The sequence below is a fragment of the Podarcis pityusensis genome, assembly GCF_964106645.2.
Source record: "Podarcis pityusensis genome assembly, chromosome: 2".
NCBI lineage: Eukaryota > Metazoa > Chordata > Lepidosauria > Squamata > Lacertidae > Podarcis > Podarcis pityusensis.
This window is the reverse complement of record NC_138029.1, coordinates 41,145,707-41,168,243: the sequence shown is the minus strand read 5'-3', so window position 1 is coordinate 41,168,243 and position 22,537 is coordinate 41,145,707. Positions and strand designations below refer to the sequence as shown.

The window sequence follows — 22,537 nt, the reverse complement described above, 5'->3', positions numbered from 1 at the left end:
GCTCAGGACTGGCTATAATTCTGCTGTAATGAATAACATCATTTATAAAGAGTGATTTTAAAGACTTGACACAGCTTAGGTTCTTTAGACTGGAGGCAGCTTAGCAATGTTGGTGGTCATTAAAACAGCCACCCTGAGCCATTTCCAGGACTCGGATGGTCCGCCTACCTGTTCAGCAACTCTGAACAAAAGTAGTTATATCTAATAACTCTCTGCAGCTGTTTCTTTGTACAACAGGGAACCAAGTTTGCGAGTTGTTGTTCTTTTTGCCAGCCAAAACATACGTGACCGAAATGGAGCAAGCTGTATGAACTTAAAAGACACCAAGTCATGAACTAAACTTCCTGCTAAAACTTTCGCTTAATATTTATTCTGTGTGCTTCTGCCCCTCTCTTTGAGCGGATTCCTATCTTGTTCTCTTGAAGCATGGTTTTACTCTCAGTGGCTCTTCATTTCTGTGAGAGCGGGGATCTTGGGCTGGCCACCTATATTCTCTTAGAGTACGGGTGAAAAACCTCATGTTGTTGGACTTGATGACTCCCCATCCAGTAATGAGGGATGATGGGAATTGTAGTCCAGCAACACTAGGGAATGTTGCAGGCTCTTCATCCTTGTCCTAGAGCTGGTTGTTCTAGATTCTGATGGCTGAGAAGAAGACATTGGGCTTTCCACCTAAAAGTGACCAGATTAAGGCCAGGCATGTTCTCTCTGTGTGGAAAATCTCTGCTTTGCTTTTCCAGACACTGTCCATTGTGCACAGTGACCTTCCTGATTCCACTGGCTCTGACAAGGCCTTTGTCTTGAGGGAAGTTCCCTGAATGGCATTGTGAAACCCATGACTGCACTTGTTCCACACACCTTTCTTTCTGGCTAGCACACAGCTTTCGCAGTTTAGTAGGTGCTTAGAAATGTGCGTAGCCCTTACGTGCTTTTTTGTGGAGCCTTGGTGTGTTGTGTGCTAGGCGCTTGGTGTGTGAAGGCAGTCCTGTTCAGGGAAGCTTTTAGTGTGTGATGTCGTATTGTGCTTTTACTGTTTTTTTGTTGGGAGCTGACCAGAGTGGCTGGGGCAACCCAGTTAGATGGGTGGCATATAAATTATTATTATTACCTGGAACCTGAGGGAAAGGAGCTGTGGAAAAAGACCCGACTGCTCAGATGAGGAGGGATGCGGGTGGCATTGTGGGTTAAACCACAGAGCCTAGGGCTTGCCGATCAGAAGGTTGGCGGTTTGAATCCCTGTGACAGGGTGAGCTCCCGTTGCTCGGTCCCTGCTCCTGCCAACCTAGCAGTTTGAAAGCACGTCAAAGTGCAAGTAGATAAATAGGTACCGCTCCGGAGGGAAGGTAAACGGTGTTTCCATGCGCTGCTCTGGTTCGCCAGAAGCGGCTTAGTCATGCTGGCCACATGACCCGGAAGCTGTACGCCGGCTCCCTCAGCCAATAAAGCGAGATGAGTGCCACAACCCCAGAGTCGGCCACGACTGGACCTAATGGTCACTCAGGTGAGGTGGGTGGGGTTGCCCTGAACATGCTGGGACATATGCGTTCTCTTAGGTATTTGCACCCTGGAAATGAGCCCTGAGTGATGGTGCATAGTGGTAGCTATCATGTCAGATTAAAAAGTTAAGAGAATTTGGCTAAAGACCACCTTAAAGTTCATTTTCAGTAAGAGTCGTCATTCCAGGCCAGTAATCCCATGCAGACGCCAGCTGTCATCAGCCCCACAACCTCGCTCCCACTGTGTGTGTATGCACAAGCTCACATACGCATGTAAAATGCAGGCAGGTGGGGGTGTTTGTGTTCAGCTGCAACGCGCCCAAATTACCTCTTGCTGTGTAGTAATTAGCTAGTATAACTGGCGTTATCAGCCTGGTTGTTAAAACGTGGATGGGCTGTAATTTGGTAAGCTGACTAATGCATCTTGCTGGCAGCAGCTGACATGCTGTTTGCGCACATACTTTGCATTTATATTTATTTATTTGTATTTGAATGTAGAAGCCATTGTTTGACCAAAGCAGCTCCCAAAGCAGCATGTGACAATTACAAAGTACAATATGTGCGTATTTGTGTGATGTACTGGTAAAACAGTAAACACAATAAAACCGAGCAGCATAAAATTGAGAGGCAGAAGCAGTTGGCATCAGCAATAACCAACAATCTGGGCAAGGGAGCAAATCAGCCCATGATGCAGGCCTGTTAAAACAGGATGATCTCTACCAGTTTCTTGAAAATTGACAGAGAAGAAGCTCCCAAGGGCTGGTTGCTACAACTAAGAAGGCCCTGTCCTGCGTATGCAACTCCTGAGGACCTCCATGGGCAGGCGTAATCATATGGGAACAAGCAGCAGGGACTGGGGAACCAGTAGCCCTCCAGATGTCACTGGACTCCAACTCCCATCAGCCCCAGTCAGCATGGTCAATGGCCAAAGATGATGGGAGTTGTAGTCCAACAGCATATGGAAGGCCATAGGTAAGGCACCTCTGTTTTAGAGCTTTAAAATGATAAGCAGCTCAGAAACAAACTGGCAGCCAGTGCTGGCCCTCAGCAGTGGCCTGCTAACAGCATTCTGCACCACCTGCAGTATCCAAATGCCTTTCAAAGGCGGCAGCCATGTGTAAAAGTGTATAACGATAGACTCCAAGGAACAGAATGATAATTGAAAGGCAAGGGGATAAACAATGTGCTGTTGTGCGGAGTAGTAAGCCCCAAGGGCAGGGAGTTGCACAGGAAAGATGGTATCCTGATACCACACCTCGCTTTGATGGGAACTAGCACACGGAGCTGTAGTAAAGATCAAGCCTTCAGTTCTTTTTACTAAAGGATTTTGACCATTTCAGGCAACAGCTTGTGGTGTACTAATGGATACTTGTCTCTCCACTCAGCCTGTGCCATCTGTTTCATCATTATAACAAATATACTGCTTATTAGGGCTGGGCGACAACTGGTTTTCAATATTGTGATATATCACCAGCTAAACATCGCAATATATTGACATATCACGATATCTGAAATAAGGAAGGCACCATTCAGAGGTGAGCAGGACAATGTCCTGGCAAATGCTACTACATAAGGGTATAAAACTGATAACTGATGATATTATCAATCACCTCATGGACACTATCAGCAGCATGCAAGCCAAAATGCATCCCAATAGGACTTTTGGCTTTGGGCTTGGCTACCAAATGGTGGTATTCAGGGCAAGCCAGCGTATGGTGGTGAGTCATAGTGAATACAAATAATCTGGGACTGCCAGACTGCCAGCAGACCTGCTAGGCGACAGAAGCGGTAGCAGCCTGGTGACGGCAGAATCAACAATGGCAGGGAAAGGGCAGAAGCAGCGGCAGCAGCCTGGCAGCAGTGGCACAATAATCAGCAGCCTGCGAAGCCTCGCCACAGGAGTGGGCAGCAGCAGAAGTCGCAGCCGCCTGCGAAGCCTTGTCGTGGTGGTGATTGTGCCACTGCCACGAGGCCTTGCAGGTTGTTGCTGCTACTGCCGACACATACCGCCGTCATGGTAAGCTGTTTCTGCCACTGCTGCTTCTCCACCCCCATCCCAGGTTCCTGATCTGGATTGGTCCACCATGCTGGCTCTTGGTGGAAGAAAACTCTTGTGAGCCTTGCACTCAAGGGCAAACCATGTGATTGAAAGGTGTTATGTAGTTTGGCTCTGACTGTGACAGAGTAAACACAATAGGGAGTGAGCAAGCCCCAGCCAAAGGAGCCTTGGGACCAAGATTTTGTTGACATCTATTAGTTAAGAAACCCAAACAGGTAGACAGTCCTGGAGACCCATTGGGGTCTGAGAAGGCTAGGCATCCCTTGTCTCTTAGTGGGTGCATTTGTATTTTCAAACCTTTAATATTTAGGATCACCATAGCATGCAAAGCTGGTGGTTAAGTTTCTAAGATTGGGGCCATGCCCCATGAATCAGCAGGCAAGATCAGGAGTAATTTTATTAAAGCAGGGATGAAACTAGGCTCATTTTCACCCTGGTCAAAGACCCAGTTTCGCTCCCCCTCCCAAGTGTATTTGCATACACACAGACTGGTGCCCCTTTGGAGGCTTCACCCAGGGCAAAAAACCTGGACCCCCCCCCCCCGAAGCTACAGCTCTGATTAGAGGCTGTTTATTTGGAAGTGGAATGACAAACAGGCAAGATGAAATAAGTACCGTAATCGCAAAGTCAGAGGTGTACCTAGGGGTTGGCAAAACCAGCCCCTACCAAGGATGCAGGCCCAGGGGGTGGGGCACAAAAACCACCTTTCAGGTATTGGAGTCGTCTCATGACATCTGGAGTGCCACCACTGGCTCAGAAACCCAGTTGCTGATTTGCCCACAGAAGGAATCTCCAGCAGGAAAAGCTGCTGCTGCTGCAGGAGGAATGGAAAGTGGCCATTGGAGTGGCTTGCAGGCAGAGAGGCATGTTCCTCCTGTCCAGGCAACCTTGCCTGCTTCTTACATTTTCCCCCTGGGGGTCTGTGTCCCACCAATATAGCTCCTTGCTGAGGGTGCAAGGGACCCTAGGTACACCTCTGCACAAAGTATTAGAGCTGACTTAAACTGCCTTAAGCTAAAGGTGTTATGCAATTTCAAGAAGGAAAGGACACTCCGTCTTGTTCCAGGAATGGAACAATTGTTATGGGCCCGCGGCCAGGCAGTAACCCAACCCCTTCTCACCTACGCACCTGTAGCTTGGTTGCGTTGGATGTGGGTCAAGCTGACGGGAAGACAGAAAGTCCCCTTTGAAAGGGAGCAAACACAAAGTGGCATTCAGCAGTGACCTCCCATAATTGTGCAATTTTGGGCTAATATTGGCTAAACTCCCAAAGGTTGTTTTGGAGATTGTATCTCCAGGCAAAGCTTTGTTAAGCATACAAAAGTCAGTTTCATAAGTTGTCACCAGCCACTGTATTCTTGCAACCCAAAGTTGTATTTAAGCAATAAAATGAAGCAAGACATAACTGCCCTGTGGTATAAGGGGCATCTATGAGACTTAATTCAACAGGGGATATATTTAAGGGTCTCAGTAAGTGACAGGAGCGAGCCAGCAGGAAACTACATTGAGCAAATTGGAGTTAACTCTTTACTAGAAAAAAAGAAAGAAAGAAAGAAAGAAAAGCATTTGCACAGGATGTCAGGCCTACTGAGCAGAGCAACTCTTCTCTGGCAGGTCTTGTCCCCATGAAGCAGTTGTGGAGACTGAAGGTCCCCAACTCCCCACAGCTGCCTAAGTCCCCTTCTCTCCAGGGTTTTTCCCAAGCACTCTGACACTGCCTGCATGAAGCTAACTTCTCCTCTGCCCTCTTTATGCCTCTTCTGGTTCTGGGAGACCATGGGGGAGGGGAGCTTGTTGCATCAGGAGAGGGAGACACCTGTGTATCTTCAACAGCCAGATTCATCTCTGCCTCTTGGCCTCCCTCCTCTCCTATTTGAGCTTTTGCCTCTGATTCTGGACTTCTCTTTGCAACAGTCTCTCCACCTCCTCCCTCACCAATCCCTGTTACCTCTGCAGCCTCAGACAGCTTCTCCCAGTCTTCACCCTCTGACCACTCATCGTTATCCCACCACCAGTCCCCTGGCTCTGAGCCTTCTTTCCTTGAGGGTTTCCCAGCTGGTTCCTCCAGCCAGTCTGTGACAGCAAGTGTCTATTCCCTGGTCAGAAGGGAACACTTTAAGGTGCGGAAACCCTCCGCATTCAGTTGTGTGAGCTCCCAATTTGCAGTCTGGAGTAGTACACCCTGGCTTGACATAGTCAGAACTAGGAAGAAAATGTATCAAATTCAGATGCAAAATTGAAGCCATGTCCAGATATTGTGAATTGAAGCCATGTCCAGATATTGTGAATTGAAGCCATGTCCAGATATTGTGAAGTTCCAGATCCAGCCAGATAAGTACTGTATTATGTATTAAACACTGACTCAGTATGAGGCAGTTTCCTATGTTCCTGTGAATGGGGAGGGAGGAGGAAAAAATAATCCCAGGCAGCAGTATTTTAAATTATAGTTCTTATAATGACCAGGTGGGGTGGAAACAATTCAGGAAGTCTGCTGGAACAGCTGCTGTTAGGCAACAGCTGACAGAGAGCTAAAGCCAGCTGATCTCTCAACGGAAGTGACACAGCTCCTCTCTGTGCTTACCTGCCTAGACCTTTAAAAAGTTGGACATGATTTGCTTTCTGTTCAGGTGCCAGGGTGTTCCTGTTTTTGAGTCATCTCTGGACCGGCTCAAGTGACAGCACTCTCTGGTTCTGAGGTGACCGTTGTAGAAGACGCCTCTTGGGTAGATGTCGATGTGACTTGCCTCTCTGCAGTGTAAGGTCTTCTGCATGCTGTAGTGACTCAGGTGGTGGTGGATCTGCCTTCTGTATGCTGGCATTGTTGCATTTTAGCTGGATGGGGCAGGATGGCGGTGGGGTTGGGAGTGTGGGTGGGCACGTGGGCTCCGTTGGCACATCTGCAGAGCTCCAAATGTGCTCCACCCAAATAAGCATTAAGCAGTTGGGAGGGTGGCTGCACCCACCCTGTATAGCTAGTGGGCATTGCCTCCTGTGGCTGCCATACTCAGCCAAGTTTCATCTCTTGAATTCTCCCTTAGGAGAAAGTTCTTCTTACGCAATGTGGGCCATGTAGAAAGGCTAAACTCTTCTGTGACCCTTTAAGGAGTTCTGGTGGTCAGATGCAAGAGAGGACATGCATCTTGGTGTTCTAGTGGAGAAGTGGGAATTGTCTACTATTAGAGGTGCAGGACCCATGTCCTCTTTTGCATCTGATGAAGTGAAGGTGGCTTTAGTTCTCTGCTGTTTGTGGCAGCTGTTTGATGGCTGAGGCTGTTTCCACAACACAGGAATGCCAAAGTTTAAGGACTTGATAAAATGGAGGGATGGAATAGCCATCTTCACCCCTCCCCACCTTAAAAAATGACAGTCCAGGAAAAAATGTAATGGAGAAGCAAGGAGAATCTTAAAGGATCTTGGTGCATAACAACACCCTTAAGAGTATGGCACCTTGCACATTAATTTTCCTGATAGTCCTTTGGAATAAGTCCCCTCTACTCAGGTCTCATGAGAACCAATATTAGGTCAACAGTGTTCAAGCTACCAACCTTCTGAGAAGCCTTACCACAGTGAGATGCATCTACAGCAGCGGTTCTCAACCTGTGGGTCCCCAGATGTTGTTGGACTAAAACTCCCATCATCCCTGAGCTCTGGCCTTGCAAGCTATGGGTGATGGGAGTTGTAGTTCAACAACATCTGGGATCTCACAGGTTGAGAAAGGCTGATCTAGAGGGACCCTTTGCATTGCAGAAAGTGTGAGATGCAGTCCAGAATCATACTGTTCTCATGGGCCTCATTGTTTACTTGCATGAATTTTACCCTGCAGCACACCCAACACCCTCTTCTGCTTCTTTGCATGGCAAGGGGGACTTGATAGGAGCAAGAGATCTTTCAAATACATTGTCCAGAATTGTGAACTTTTGCTTGGAGGATCCCCTAATAATAATATTCCAAAGAACATAACCATTAGGTTTTTCTTTAATTTTTAAAAATGTTTACTTCACTTTATCAATAATAAAAAAACTCATATTGCGTGGCTAACAGCATGATTTGAAAGATGGCAAAGCATTCATTAAAATACAGAATAGATAACTGAGTTCTTGCACTTCTCTTTGAGCCAATGTGTCACCATGTTAGGAGATCAACTCCCATTTTAGGGAAATCTCCTTGCTTCCTAGAGTCTGGGCACTATTACCCTCCTATTCTGTTGTTCTTCCTTGCGTATCAAGAGAAATTCTCTCCTTTGCTTTCATGGGGGGGGGGGGGGACAATTTTCCAGACAGGGCAAATGGTTTGATTAATAGCATCATGAATTCTTTTTCTTCCATCCTGCTACGTTTGAGAAATCCATTAAAATGTTAAATCTCCTTTGTCTTAATAGGAGGGGGCAGGTGCGGGCAGCCTTGCTTCCTGAGCCGTGAGGTCACTGAGGCCCAATTCAGATTACTATTACAGTCCAGCAGCGGCTGCTGAAAAAGCCTGCTTGCATGCTCAGAGCACCGTGTCACAGCAAGCGGCAGCCGCACAGATCTCCCAGATTGTACAGTGACTTCCCATGCTGGTAGCACTTAGATTAGTGTGTTTGTGTAAGCCCCAGGCAGAAGTGTCACTGGCATATGCTTCCATTGCAAAATGGAGCCTTGACTATGCAGAAACAGTTTGTTGGAAACAATAGCCGCAGAACAATGGTAATGTAGCAAGGGTTGGGGACCTGCTCTCCCAGAAGCCAGTGGCTAATGGTTGATGGGAATGTTGGTCCATCCACATGGAAGGCTATAGTATAGGATTCCACTGACTGGTCCTAGACTCAGGTGGCAAAAGTTGCTTGCATGCTTCGGCTTAGTATACATTCTACTAAGAATAGGGCTTGACCACATGTCCCTTTCTAGTCCCTAGGGAGACCAACCTGCCTGCTTTATTTACAGATTTTTTTTTTTATTCCTTTGTTGTCACACTGCGTGCAACAAAATGTGTTTGTCCTGTTCTGGGACTGGCAGGTGCTGGCTCAGCCTGCTTATCCCTGATTTAATGAGGAGAGAGTGAAAGATTCCCAAACACCTTGAAGCTGGTAATTGAGCTTTTGCACCCTCTTCTCTCATCCAAACAACTTCACAGAGCAGGACAAAAAAATGTGTATGTTTATGAAAACCCATCAAAACAGAACCCTGCCAGAATTCTTTTTTTTTTTTTAATGCCTGTTAGCAAACATGGTCACCTAAACAACTCTCTCTATTCCCCCTTTTAGATGTGATTTTGCTGCTGAAAGGGAGTGGGAGATGTGAAAAAGTGAGAGAAATGTGGTGGTGATGGAACGGCAGGGAAAGAAGGTGGGAGGAAAGCAGGGACAACGAGCTGGAAGAACCCACATTTTAAAACAGTGTTAAGAAGGCAGAACTATGATGGCGGGTTTGGCTGAGTGTCCATTGGGAGAATGTTTGTTTTGGGAGGTGTTTTCAGCGGCAGGTGGAATGTCCAACAAGATCTGGAGGGGGAGTGCAGGCTCCCCTGCCCTGTAACTCAACCTTGCTCTTTTATTTTCTCTGCAGCTTCCATCTGGGCAGGAAGAGGGCTCCACCAATGCGAGTGCTCAGCCAACCGCCCAGCCACTAAAGGGCCAGAGCTTTGTGCAGAACCACTTCCAGGCACAATACAGGTAAAAAGGAACCAAGTGCTACTCAAAATGCATTCCGGCATTTTGTTACTTCCAAAAATGGCCAAGAATTGTGTGCAAATCCATGTTTCAGAGCACCTCCAAGGCAGAACATGTGGGAGATGCTGCAGGCAGGCCAAAGTCCTGGAGGACCTGAGTTTAAGCAAAGGAGCATAATAGCTGACTAGCAGAAAGTGCAGGGTGAGTGAGAAACAGTGATTTAGCTTGGACATACCAGATCTGACTTGCCTCCTTCTCAGCTGCTTGCAACAGCAACTGTGACAGTGTAGCACTCACAAATACTGCATCAGTGGGTTAGGATTGTAGATAACCAGGTGACTGATTCTGAACTCCCTGCACCACTGTGGCATTACTCTCTTCCTTTCTCCGTCTGGGCTGCGCAAAAAATTGTAGGGACATGATTGGACTGCAAGTGCACCTTTGCACCCATGCAACTGCATGCACCCCTGCTGCAGGTCATGACTTCAACAGCAAGTGTCCCCCTTTCAGAAGAAGTGTCCCCCTTTCCTTGCATCACCCCAGTGCAGACGGAGAGGCTGGTGAAGCGTGGAATGGAACAGAACGTGGCACGGCTCTGTCCCCCTTTGCGTGGCCGGGGTGACTCGCCTTAGCACAGTCTTGCAAGCCTAGCAGCTCCCAACTCTTTCAGCCACCCTGAGCTGGATGCAGGCCGAGGGAAGCATCGCAGCCATGCTTTCCTTAGAATGCACACACATGCATGAGGCTCCTGCTGCTGACACTGCTGTTTTGCGTCTCTGGCGGTGGGATGAAAGAGCTGGGAGCAGAGTGAAGTTTGAAGCTCCCGGTGTGAGGCTGCTCTCAAAGATAAGGCATTAATGACTAGCGCTTGCCAGAGCTTTCCATTGTAAGTCTCTCTCCCCCCACCCCACTGTGCAATGAATAGGGTGAGCCCTTGCTCTAGGCCACAGCAGGAGCAGGGACACAGCAGCCAAGCAAGCAGACAAGGCTCCCACATTTGTCTTCCAATCACCAGAATTTAGTGGAAGCCAGTGCTGGACTTGCCTCCACCTTTCCCAACATCTCAAGGGCATTGGCATCTCTTTCCCAAAGCAGGGTTGTGCGAACGGAAAGAGAACATGTGGATGTGTTAGCTGAGCATGCTGCCATCCAGACTTATCACTTGTGTTTTGATTCTTTTGTTGAAGGAGCAGGTGTTACTCAATTCCAAAACTTAGCACATCTGTGGGGGTTTCTTCCCATTTCACTTGCTCAGTCCCTTCCTCTGGGTTCTGCGCAGCAGGTGTCCTGTGGGCAACTTCCACATCAGTGCTTCCCCCTACAACTAGCCAACCAAAAGGGCATTGTTGTAGTTGGGATGGGGAGCAGGGCACACACTCTGCTTCTTATATGGGTGGCTAAAAGGAGCCAGGATTTGCGATCAAGTTTTTTTTTTCTTCTGACCTGCGAATAAAATCTGAGCTTTTCCTTTGAGGAATGCAGTGCCCTATCCTTTCCCCCGTGTGGTCTTTCCATCTTCTTGAGAAGGGATGGCAAGGAACCTGAAGGCACAGGGCTTCTGGATCACTTCTAGAGGATTAGAGGTCTTTGGCACGTTTGCACTTGTTAATCTTTAAGGCACCACAACACCCATTGTAGTTGCTTCTGCTGTTTCTACTCTGAATGGCAGAGTAGAAAACAAAACTCCAAGCCCTGGAATCTGGAATTCTAGCCAACTCAGCCAACTGTGAACTTGACTTGCTTCAAAAACTTGGGCTCAAATTGAATTAGCTATATTATTCCCACTGCTGTGGCCCAGATGCCCAGTCAGGCCAGCAGAGGTCCTGCAAGCAAGGTACGTATCTGTGAATTTACAAAATATCCAGGAGCAGGTTCTGAATTTCTGAGTGTTTATTAAGAAATTTGGAGACACTGTTGCAACAGACATTTCAGTCACACTCATGCTTTATCGTGCGGTTGCTGAACATGCATAGGTTTGGAGGTAACAAATTTTGCCCCTGATCTACATGCATTCATTCAAGGAGAGCCCTGTCTATATTGCTTCTTCTGATCTGTGCACATTCTGCAGCCATGGAGCCTTGAACAGGTATATTGTGGTGGGCTCCAAATGTGATAATTGCTAAATCTGAATTCGACTTTGCCCTGTTACAAACTATAGGCGGAGATAAGCATTGTGCTAATATGATCATTCCATCAGTGTGAGCATTTCTGCTTGTCCAATGGAATGATTTCACACACACACACACACACACACACACACACCTGTGTTGCTCTTAATCCCCCAGAGTGGATTTTGGGTGGAGAGGAGGAATCCACATTGTACTAGTGGGTGTCTTTGCACTGGTTTCTGCCCCTATGTTTTTCTGGGTAGTATTCAGAAAAGCAAAAGTGCACATAAAAGTGTTGAATAAGTCAAGACAGAACAGAGATACGAAGATTGTTTTGCTGCTTTTCCTCTAAGCTGCTGAGTCGGTTTTCCATAAGAGGAACTGAGCTAAATCAGACCAAAGGTTCATCTACTCTAGTAACCCACTTCTCACAATGATGAACGAGATGCCTCTGGGATGCGCACCAGTTGGACATTGTTCTCACCTGCTTCTGGTCCCTAGTAATTGGCATTCAGTGATACCCTGTCTCTGAATGCAGATGTTCCACAAAACTATTATTGCTCCTATCCACTGATAATTATTGAATTCATTCATGAATTTATTTAATTTTTAAAAGTAATCTACAAGATGAATAGAGACCTAGTGCCCTCTAGATGTTGTTGGACTCCAACTCACATCAACCCCAGCCCATCTGGCCAATGGTCAGGGATGATGGAAGCTGTAGTCTAACAACATCTGGAGGGCTAAAGGTTCCCCATCCCTGATTTAGCCTGTTGCACTCGCCAGTTGCATGGCCACACATTCTTTAATTATTTTTGCATCGTGTGAAGAAGCACTTTCACTTGTGTATCCTGGTTATCTCTCATGCTTTTCTGTGTTTGCTTGTTAAGCAGCACATAGAATTCTATGTGTTTGGATATTTTCTTGCCAACAAAATCCCATTGTTTCCAGGAGAACTAGACATACACATCCAGTCTTTATTTGGAGAGACTCCAATGAGGTAGGAAGAGAAACAGCTATGATGCTGTTATCTAGTACCTGTGATAGGATCAACAGCTGCTATCACAGCATGACCAAAACTGGAGCAGCTGCTGTTAGCTAGCACCACAGATCTTCAGGCCAGTATTTTCCTTTGAGTATTGTGCAGTGCTGCCAGAGCTTGTGTGAAAATATGGAAACATATCCTGGCTTGGCTCCAGTTTTATGAGTTTTGAAGTGCATCAGCTGGGCTTTTTGGTCCATAGAATAAGGCTTGGTCATCCCTATTCCCGAACCACATCTGCATTGCTTTGTTATATTTGGAGAACAGAAGAGGTGCCTTAAAACAACCAGCAAGCAGAAAGTGGGTTTTGGAAAGGTTAAGAGTCTTTTGAGATGAGTTGTGCTTAGAAAATAAGGAAATCTCAGATGCTGGCAAAATCTTCATGGAATTAGATTGATGACACCTGGACTTGTCCTCTGTGCGGCACGCAAGCTGGTGGAGCCAGTGACACTTGTGGAGCCAGAATGAAGCTGACAGCTGTTAACCAAAAAGGCTGCTGCATTAAGGGGCCGGAGCATGTCAAACAGGCTTTAGTAGAGTAAAGTGGCTTAGAGATTGCAAAGTTAAATTTATTCCAGTGCATGTGGACCTCTACAGCTTGTGCTTAGAGGACTTTATGTAGGGAGAGAACTAAATGAAGCAAGTTTTCTCAGTGGTGCATTCTGGAGGGTGGCCTCAGCTGAACTCCACGCCGTATGCCAAAAAAACCTTGTGTCAACAGCAATGGGTGCCACTTCAGGGGCAAAAGCAATCATTATGGGAGATTCCCCCCTGCCAATGGAACTGGAGCAAAGTCAGATGCTCCATCTGTCTGAGTGGCCCATCCATTATTGCTGGTTCTACCTGTCACTTAGTCGGCAAACCGCCCATCACCAGATCTGCAGAATGCCTTGTGTTAGTTGGGGCCACAGATTGCGCTGTCCAAGGTGGTTTCCATTGCATTTTAAAATCTGGGCAAGTGTCATCTGGCAGAGGATAAAGTGTGTCACATTTGAACACGTGACTTGTGTTAAAACTCTCGTTCAGTGGTGGACGACCCAAAAGTGATTTTCCTCATAAAGATATCTCAGGGGGAAGGAAATGAAGGCTACATCTGTTTGCGTATTGCCTGCTCAAGAGATCCAGTTCTGTATACAGTGTTGGGGTGGGTGGAAGAGCTCATCTCATCACAGACCGAACAGTTCTTGGGTGTGTGAGTGATTGTGTGGCCCACTGTAATGTGTGCTCTGTACTTTTGCCTAGTTAACGAGTGACTTCTATTTATTTAAATACTATAATCTGCCCCTTCGTAAAATATATCACGCAAAAATATAAAATCCGTAGAAGTATGCGTGAAACATAATCCAAAGCATGAATAGATATTGGTTGGTTAAAAAGAAAAATGCAGATTGTGAAGGACTGTCTAAATAATACCGTTTTCACATTCCAGGAATGGTTCTTGCCAAACCTCTACTGCTAAGGAGCTCCACAGAGTAGACATCTGTATTCCCCCACAGATCCTGGCAATGCACAAACCTTCCCTCCCTTCCCTCATAATGACAGATATTTTGCTAATAAATGGAAATTAACTAGTTCACTTGTCACACCCTCAGCCCACCAGAGGTGTTCTCAGGGCTGTTGACACCCTGCTACAGTGGCGCCTTGCAGCTATTGCTTCCCATGAGGTGGGGAATTTGCATTAACCCCATTCCCCATTCTGGAGGAGCAGAGGTGGGAGATAGGAGAGGCCAGGCCCCCAATCCCCCATGTTCATTCCCAAGTCTCAGGCTTGCACTGCTTTGCTCCGCCGTGTGACTTTGCAGCCATCTCCATGGCAACCCGTTGTAGTGTTTGAAAGGGTGGCTGGCGTGGTGGTAGCTAGGCAAACGTCACCGCAGGGGCACACGCTAGGCTCCAGGAAGCCACTTTTTCAGCACCTTACTTTCCCCAGCTGATATCCATGCAAGCAAGCATTTCCACCTGGAAATGCGCTCAGAGAAAAAGGCACCCTCACCCCACCCTGCGTTGCTTTGCATGCCACACGCCACTTCCCAGCTTGCATCCTGTGAACAAAAACAGCCTTTCCGGCAGGAAATTGAAATGGCCCCGTGTGACAGAACTGGCCCCTTCCTGAGCTCTGGAGAAGTCTCATTTTGGCGGGCTTTATTTCCTAGCGTGAGCCATCACAAAAACTAATAGAAGTGCAGGGCAGTTGCTCTACGTGGGGTTCTGCCTGTGCTGTGTGTATATATACACCATGGTTTTGTGTGTGCTCTGCAAGGAGCATTAAATTCAGTAGCCTGAGATTTGCAGAGGGGGGGCAGGTCTGTAGCCGTTATGGCAATGAAGGTGAGTTTAATTATTTTTGTGGGCAATGGTTGGTGTAATCTCAGAAGCCAGGGAGACAGGTTGGTGTGTGAGGGAAGGACAGGCAGCTAGGAAGCAACAGGGCGTCATTACTCTTTATATCTTCATGCCCTTCCATGTGCCAAGTGGAGCTGAACAATTATTGCGGAAGAGAAATGAAAAAAAATTATCGGTTTCCAAAATTGAAAGAAGTTTAGGTTTTCATTAAAAATAAAAAGGAGCACCCGGGACTCCTTAAATAGTCAGCACAATTGCACCCTCGGTTAGCAGAGGCTCTGTTGTTTTGCTCCGGACCACATCATAAAAAATTGCTGCAAATCTGTTCTCTGATAGCGCCTACATTTGGTGGTTACAATTTCCAGGGTATGTGAGGCAGTTTAAAGATTCCATCCACCTTCTGCAGTGAAGCAGAAGAAGAGCTTTAGATCTCTCCACGCTGAGCCAGCCTCCCCCACGCCCAGCCTAACCCCATGTGCCCCCCCAAAGGCCCCCTTTCCCATTCTGCTGGTTGGCAGAGAGAGACACGCCAGGCATGCCAAGCGGCTCTCCACTCCCCAATTAATCCCTTTCCCATTAATGCTTATTAAAAAGGGCTGCTTTCATTTTCAGCCTGCCAACTTCAGATCTGTGCGTCAAAGCCTGTCTATATGCAAACGATCTATTAATGGTGCAGTGCTGCTCCGCTCTGAGCTGGCTGGTGAAGGAATGGAAAAAGTAGGGCTTGGAGTTTGGCTTGACTTTAATTTAGGACGCGAGTGTGTGTGTGCGTTTGGGGGTGGAGGACGCGAGCGCGAGAACTCGGGAGGTGAACTGGCTATTTCCATTAAATATATATAACATCCCTGCGGAGCTTGGATAGAGTACTTCTTCAAAACTTGGTACCTGAGCGGGAATGGCAGCAGGTGGGAGATTGAGTTTGCCAGGGTTTCTTATTCATGCATGGTCTTTGGGTGGGGGGTGGGGGGAGAAGCCACAGCGCCATTGATAGCCATCTTGTATTCTGGCACTGTGATCAGGGAAGGTAAAGAGAGCCCCACTGGATCACTGCAAAGTTCCTCCTAGCACAGAGTCCTCTTTCCCACAGTGCTCAGCCAGATGCTTCTGCGCAGCCCAGATACAAAGGGAACAACCCTCTTCTGTTCTTTGACCTCCCCACCCCACCCCGCCACCCGCCCAGCAACTGCCTCTGAGCTTGGGGTTGAGCTATTACGGTCAATAGTCACTGACAGACCGATTCCCCCTCTGCGAATTTGTCTAATCCTCTTTTGAAGACATCTAAGGTAGCGCCCGTCCCCACATCTTTCTGGTGGCAAATTTCATTAGCTGTGTGAAAAAAGTACTTTCTTTTGTCCGTCCTGAATTTACCCGTTCATCAGAATCGTTGTGTGATCGCAAGTTCTACTATTATGGCAGAAGGAGGGGGGGGGGAGATGGAACTCTCTCCCTCTCTGTTTCTCTTTCCGTGCATAATTTTGTAAACCTCAGTGCCATTCCCCCCTTCAGGCATTTTCTAAACGAATCCCTCCCCCAATACTTCAGCCTTTCTTCCGTGGGAAATGTTTTCCGGCTCCCCGATATTGAGGCCTTTCCTTAAATGTGTGTGTGTGAGAGAACTTGGAGTCCTACTGCAATCGGAGACATCCATTCCCCCCTTTGATCTTATCTGCCAGGACTCTTCTTACAGTTAAGCTATGGAATTTGCTATCACACGGTGTAATGATGGCTGCTGCCTTTGACAGCATTAAAAGGGGATTAAGCACATTCATTGGGATAAGGCTATCTTGATGGTTATGTGTTAACTCTAGGATCAGAGACACCATGCCTCTGACATGCTGGGAATCGCAAGTGAGGAAAGTGCTATTGCACGCAGGTTCTGCTTGTAAGCTTCCCATAGGAATCTGGTAGGTCACTGTTGAGAACATTAGTGGACCAGATGGGCCTTTGGCCTGATTCGGTGGGGCTTTCCTTATAGAATCATAGAATTACAGAGTCGGCAGGGACCACAAAGCCCATCTAGTCGAACCCTGTGCAATGCAGGAATCCCCCCCCCCACAGCGTGGGCTTGAACCCATGACCCTGAGATTATGATTATCTACTGACTGAGCTGTGTTCCTCATTAATTAAATGATGATGTGGTGATGATGATATAGGAGGCCAAAGAGTGCACCAGATGTCAAATTCTGGAGTGAGGGGAGGTGGTCTGTTTCTCCTGATGGTTTCACCTTGGCAAAGTCAGACTGCTAGTGCATGCAGTGTGGTTGTGTGAAATTGAGTGGGAGCAAAAGAATGCAGATAAAAATAGGACTCGGTGTCTTTTAAAATAATATTTCAAGGGTAGCTGCAAAGAAGGAGATAGGGCAAGCTTTAAGTACTGAGCAAAGCGGCTCCTGCTACACAATACCTGACTCCCCACCCCTCCATAATAAAACCAGCTTCCTAGAGGGCAGATTCAAATGTAAATGATGGTGGTAGTGGGGGTTAGACTGTCTCCCAGTGCTGTGCCCTTGATCCAAATCTTTCCTTCTCCCCTGCAACACCTTATAACAAAGAAAAATCCATTGGCCAATCTGATCTCCTGTCACATTTAGTTTGGCCATTAGTCTCGAGATGTTGGCTGCAGTTTCTCGATGTGGGGAGGCCAAGCATTCAAACACCTTCTCCGTTTTTGTTCCTTCACAGGTACAAGAGCTGAGCCTTGTACATGTATCTGCTAGAACTCTGTTTAGTGCAATGGATTGGTCTAACTGAATGTGGATACCATGCCAAATCCTATGTTGTGTATGTAGGGGGGGGGTAATGCACGGTGCCTTCATGCCTACAAATGCATGTCTAAAGGGGTTGTTTTGGGTCACTACTGGTACACATTTAGCAAAACTGTGCTACAGAAAAGCAGATGCAGTAGTGCTTTTGGGTGGCATGATATGATGAAGGGTGTTATCTGCGTCCTTCTGAAAGCGCATCTGTATATTTAAGTGAGACTGCACCACTGATGAAAAAGGGACTTACCTGAAGTATCCACGTAGGTGAAGATAACTTTCTATTATTAGGGAGTAGCTGATTGTTTTCCTTTCTAGAATGGATTCAGCCCTGCATGTTGAGTCTAACCCTCACTTCTTCCTTTTGGGGAATCTTTTATTTTTATGTCACATACTGGAGCCTGAACTCCCAGGTAATCTTGTTAGGTGCAATCCCATTAACTGGCTAGGACTTGCACCACTGAGCCAATCTCATTAAAAGCTGGTCTCACTTCTGATGATTGGCTCTGTTCACTGCTGAGGAAATAAGTCAGCTTCTGGTGGAATGGGCTAGCCCTGCTAGGTGGAGGGCTACTTCTGGAAAACGCACTCTTTACTGCTGAATTGGAGCAAACAGCACAAATTGCCGTTTGTTCTGATTCAGCATTAAAGAACAGTTTTCTTGGGGAAAGCAGTGGGGCAAAAAATAACCACTCTGACTTTGAGCTTTAAAGGGTGGGCCTGTGCCTAGAAAGAGCAGGGATAAGCCCTGCTTGCAGTATTTTAGCTTTGGTCTTTTATGTGTTCTTTGAAACCAAGGGTATGTATTGATATGCATCAAGGGGATTGCTTCAGTCAGCCACAAATCATCTTGGTGAAGCACAGAATGTCTCCATCACAGAAACGGATCTGGCGCTATGAGGCTACAAACAAGTGTCAGGAAGAGACACTATGCTGGATGAACAAAATACGATTTGGTTATTACAGTGAACTCAGTGTTGGATGTGAGCTGAGGGGTCAGCTTTGTTTTTCAGCATGTGTGTAAAACATGTTCCCACCCCAGGGCAACTATGGGAGAGAAAAGTTTCAGCGATAAGATCTTTGAAATATTTTGTAGTATCTACCCTGTAGATAAAAGAATCGCCGGTTGTGGCATGGAACTGGTCACAGTGACATAGAGGATGAGCATGAGTGTAGTAACCAAAAATGTTGTTGCCTGGGGGACAGGGAAGACTGTATTCATTTATGGCAAGTCAATTTACAGGGATACAGATTTAGAACTATTAACTGTCTGATCTTAAGCTCCTCAAAGTGACTTCAGTATCATGCTGCTTTTGATAATACTCATAGACTGGGTACAGATCTTCCTTGTGGTCATTCTTCTGTGGGGAGTCTGCTGACTCAACCCTCTTTTTGTAGAACAAGGGGCCCCCTGAACAGCCCTTTGGCTGGAGCAATGCAACTGTACCTGTGAAATTAAAATGGTAAATCTAAACAAATTTACTGGGAAGCAAGTCTCATGGACCTCAGCAGTGTTTATTTCCAAATTGTTAACGGGCAAATTTGACAAGGGGTGACCTCCTAGGACCTTAGTTATTCTGCATTCCACAAGTTCTCCTTTTAAGCCTTGAGGCCAGATATGAGCTTCAGACTCCTAGAATACAAAATGTGAGGTCAGCCCTACATTTTCAATGGTGAAGTTATCCCTTGACGTGGGATCTAACAATGTTTCTCTCCCTCCCTTTCTAGGTCCTCCTTGACTTGCCCTCACTGCCTAAAGCAGAGCAACACCTTTGATCCCTTCCTGTGCATCTCATTGCCCATCCCTTTGCGCCAGACCAGGTATGTGAGCCAAGTACCCACACTTTCTCTCCCAGATCCTAACTAGGGAAATGACAAATCAGTCTAAACAGGTCTGTGTCTCTTCTGCATGCATTGACCCATAACTCCCTTGCACCCCACTTCTGCATGAATCTGTGATTTCAAAGAAAAGCTGCATGAAAATTCACATTTTAATATTCGTTTTAAAATGTATTTTGACATTTATTTCCTTTCAAAATGTGCATGCATTTTGATATGTTCTTGATCTGCAAACTGCATCAGAATGCACCAGGAAATGTGAAAAAACAGTGGATAACTCTGTGATCATATGTGTGCCTACTCAGAAGTGAGTCCCTTTGAGCTTACTCCCATGGAAGTGAGTCCAGGACTGCAGCCTCAGTTCCGATTCATACATTAGTCTGGGAGGGGGAGGATTATCAGGTCAGCTCCTAGTGAAATTAGCAAAAACAGAATTGCTCAGGCATCCCTGGTCCAGCCTCTCTGAGTAGCGCCTAGTAGTAAAGATCAGTGAAGTGGCCTGCTATTCCCCCCAGGCAGATTTCTTCATCAGCCCCATTTCAGGTGCTGAAAAGCCTGCTTATTCTTAGTTTTCCTCGAGGAGAAAGCAGACTGTCTTTTTGTCCAACCAAAGCAGGACCTTTCCCCTCTCAGAATCAGTGCATACAGACTCCTCTGCACATCTGTTGGGAGTTGGCAAGGCAACTGCAATGGTCACCTACAGAGATAGCCCTATTCACTTGCACTTTTGAGTCATTTCTGATGGTTTTCCCACTCCCACCCAGCAAAACATCGTCTCTCTCTGTACAAGTTGGCTCAGCAAACACACACACACACACACACACACGCACACGTACACCAGCCAACAGTAACTAGTCCATGCTGTCCATTTATCTGCATGGTTCTACTAAGCATTAAATCCAGGAACGTTTTTAAAAGTCTTTAAAAATGCTCCCAATATGTAACCCATCACCATAACTTGCAAGTCCTGGGGGGGAAAAAGATATTTTCCTCCATGTACTTGGTAACTTTACAAGGATGTTGTGTTGAGTGGGAGTGAGGAAATGCCCCCCCCCCCGTAGGTACATGGGACAGCCATCTTTATTTCTGTATACTTTCCCAGGAAGAGACTTCACTTTATGATGTTTGGGTGCTTACCAGGAGTGTTGGATTGTGTTCATAAATTCTATAGACCCGCCCACCTGCTTAATCTTCACTCGCCCTCTGTAGATTAATCCACATTATTCACAATTATCTGTTTTTGATCCACAGATGGGTCTGCTGTTCCTTCACCCCAGTGTGTAGTTTCACTTCCAAATGCGGAGCTAACTAGACTCCTCTGACATCTCTTTTCTGATGGTGCAGGAGTGCATGCAGAGTCTGTCCTGTGCAGACTGCAGATGAGCCAGTAATGACTTTCCCCTCCAGCTAAAAACTTGCAGTCACAGCCAGTCACCAACTTCCAGCAACGGCGCTCCCAGTTCTGCTTGCTGTGGCTGATGCTTGGTGCCATCTTTTCTTTAATAGCTAGAGGGCTTACCCAGGCCTCTGGTAGGCAGCTCCCATTTGTCAGCTGTTTCTGGAGCAAAGGAAGACAGAGGATTGCATGCAGGAGAGAAGAGACGAGTGTATCTAAAGCAGGCATGTGCAGACCTCAGGCTTGTAGGATCTACTTTGCTGTTAGGCTTTTTTGTTTTTTGCTTACTAGAACCCTGAGATCTACTTTGGGAAGCCCAAACATTAAAAACTTCACTGTTCAGGGCTGCCTTCAGAACGAACAATAATTTTATTATTTATATGGGTCCCAGGGCTCTGGCTGCACCCTGTATCTCACCAGAGTGGGGCAGGGCTGCCATTTGGCAGCCATTTTACTGCACCATTCTAAGTTCCCATTCCCGGCCCCTTTCCCTCCAGGCCTTTGAACGTCACCCTTGTCTTCCAATCCAAGAGCCAGCGATTTGTGCGTGTGGGCCTGGCTGTGCCTCTCCTCAGCACCGTGGCAAAGCTGAGGGAAATGGTGGCAGAGGAAGGCAAGATTTCACCTGACCAGGTAAGCCAGACTTGTTCCTGTCCCTATGCTTTGGGAATCCTTGTTCCCTGCGAACTGCATACAGTGGTACCTCTGGTTAAGAACTTAATTCGTTCTGGAGGTCCATTCTTAACCTGAAACTGTTCTTAACCTGAAGCACCGCTTTAGCTAATGGGGCCTCCTGCTGCTGCCGCGCCGCCCGAGCACGATTTCTTTTCTTATCCTGAAGCAAAGTTCTTAACCTGAGGTACTATTTCTGGGTTTGCGGAGTCTGTAACCTGAAGCAACTGTAATCCGAAGCAGCTGTAACATGAGGTACCACTGTATAAGCCAAGGAGGTTTTCCTTTCTCATATACTGCCTAAGTCCTCAAGCCTTGCAAGGCCCTGACCATTTCACTCTGCCGCTGCAGGTGATCCTGGCTGAGCTGGGCCAGTCAGGATTCCGGTGCTCCTTCTCAGACGACGAGGACCTGAACACCATTGCAGAGGGCAACAACGTCTACGCTTTCCAGGCTCCTCTCTCCTTCAGCAGGGCCAACTCTTCCCGCCTCTCAGGTGTGTCCTGTTGTGGCAGCTGGAACGCATTCTGAATGTCCCTCTAAAAATGCCTGTCAAATAAGCTCTGGAGAGGTGGCCAGGTTCTTCTCCATCCTCAGGCCCCTGGGCCCCTGCTCTTGTCCAGCTGGCTCCTCTCTTTCCCCTCTCCACATGGAGGTGTCTGGCACTCAGAGCTTCAGGTACTTTTGTATCAAATGGTGAAAAGTTGAAGAAAATAATAATTCCCTCCACTGAGTATTTATCCCCTCTGCCAATTCCATATTGTTCTCGGCCTGAGGGCCAAACCAAATATCAACATCAACAGAGCTGTCTTCTTAAATCCAGATTGCTGCAATAACATACCTGCCAAGTGCCCTGTTTTATGTGGGATGGCCCCATTTGCTTTGAAGGCTCTGCCTTCACCCCAGGGTTCATATGGATTCATATGGCTGGTGGGCAAGTGGGCAAGGGTGAGCAGAGAGCAGGTGGGCAAGGGCAAAGGTGAGTGGAGATTGGGTGGGCGAGGGTGGGTGGTTGTCTTGCTTTGCCCTCCCAGAATGTTGCAGGGTATGCAATAATACAGGAAGCCGTTTGTGGAGGAGCCTAATTTAAGGGGCAAAAAGTGCTGTGTACAGCTAACCCCCACTTTCCTCAGCCTTTTTCCTTTCATCCCCCCAGCTTGCTGCCTTTCTTCCTGC

At 47.0% G+C, this 22,537-nt stretch overlaps 1 protein-coding gene across 2 annotated transcripts in view; it reads left to right on the top strand.

Moving 5' to 3' along the window:
* Nucleotides 1–22,537, top strand: part of USP43 (ubiquitin specific peptidase 43) — an 89,001-nt gene that overhangs the window by 33,760 nt on the left and 32,704 nt on the right. For both annotated transcript variants that reach the window (XM_080993623.1, XM_080993622.1), the window contains 4 exons: nucleotides 9,099–9,205; nucleotides 19,183–19,275; nucleotides 21,187–21,322; nucleotides 21,713–21,857. In XM_080993623.1, the coding sequence (XP_080849749.1) occupies nucleotides 9,099–9,205; nucleotides 19,183–19,275; nucleotides 21,187–21,322; nucleotides 21,713–21,857 (481 nt within the window). The remainder of the gene's footprint in view (nucleotides 1–9,098; nucleotides 9,206–19,182; nucleotides 19,276–21,186; nucleotides 21,323–21,712; nucleotides 21,858–22,537) is intronic.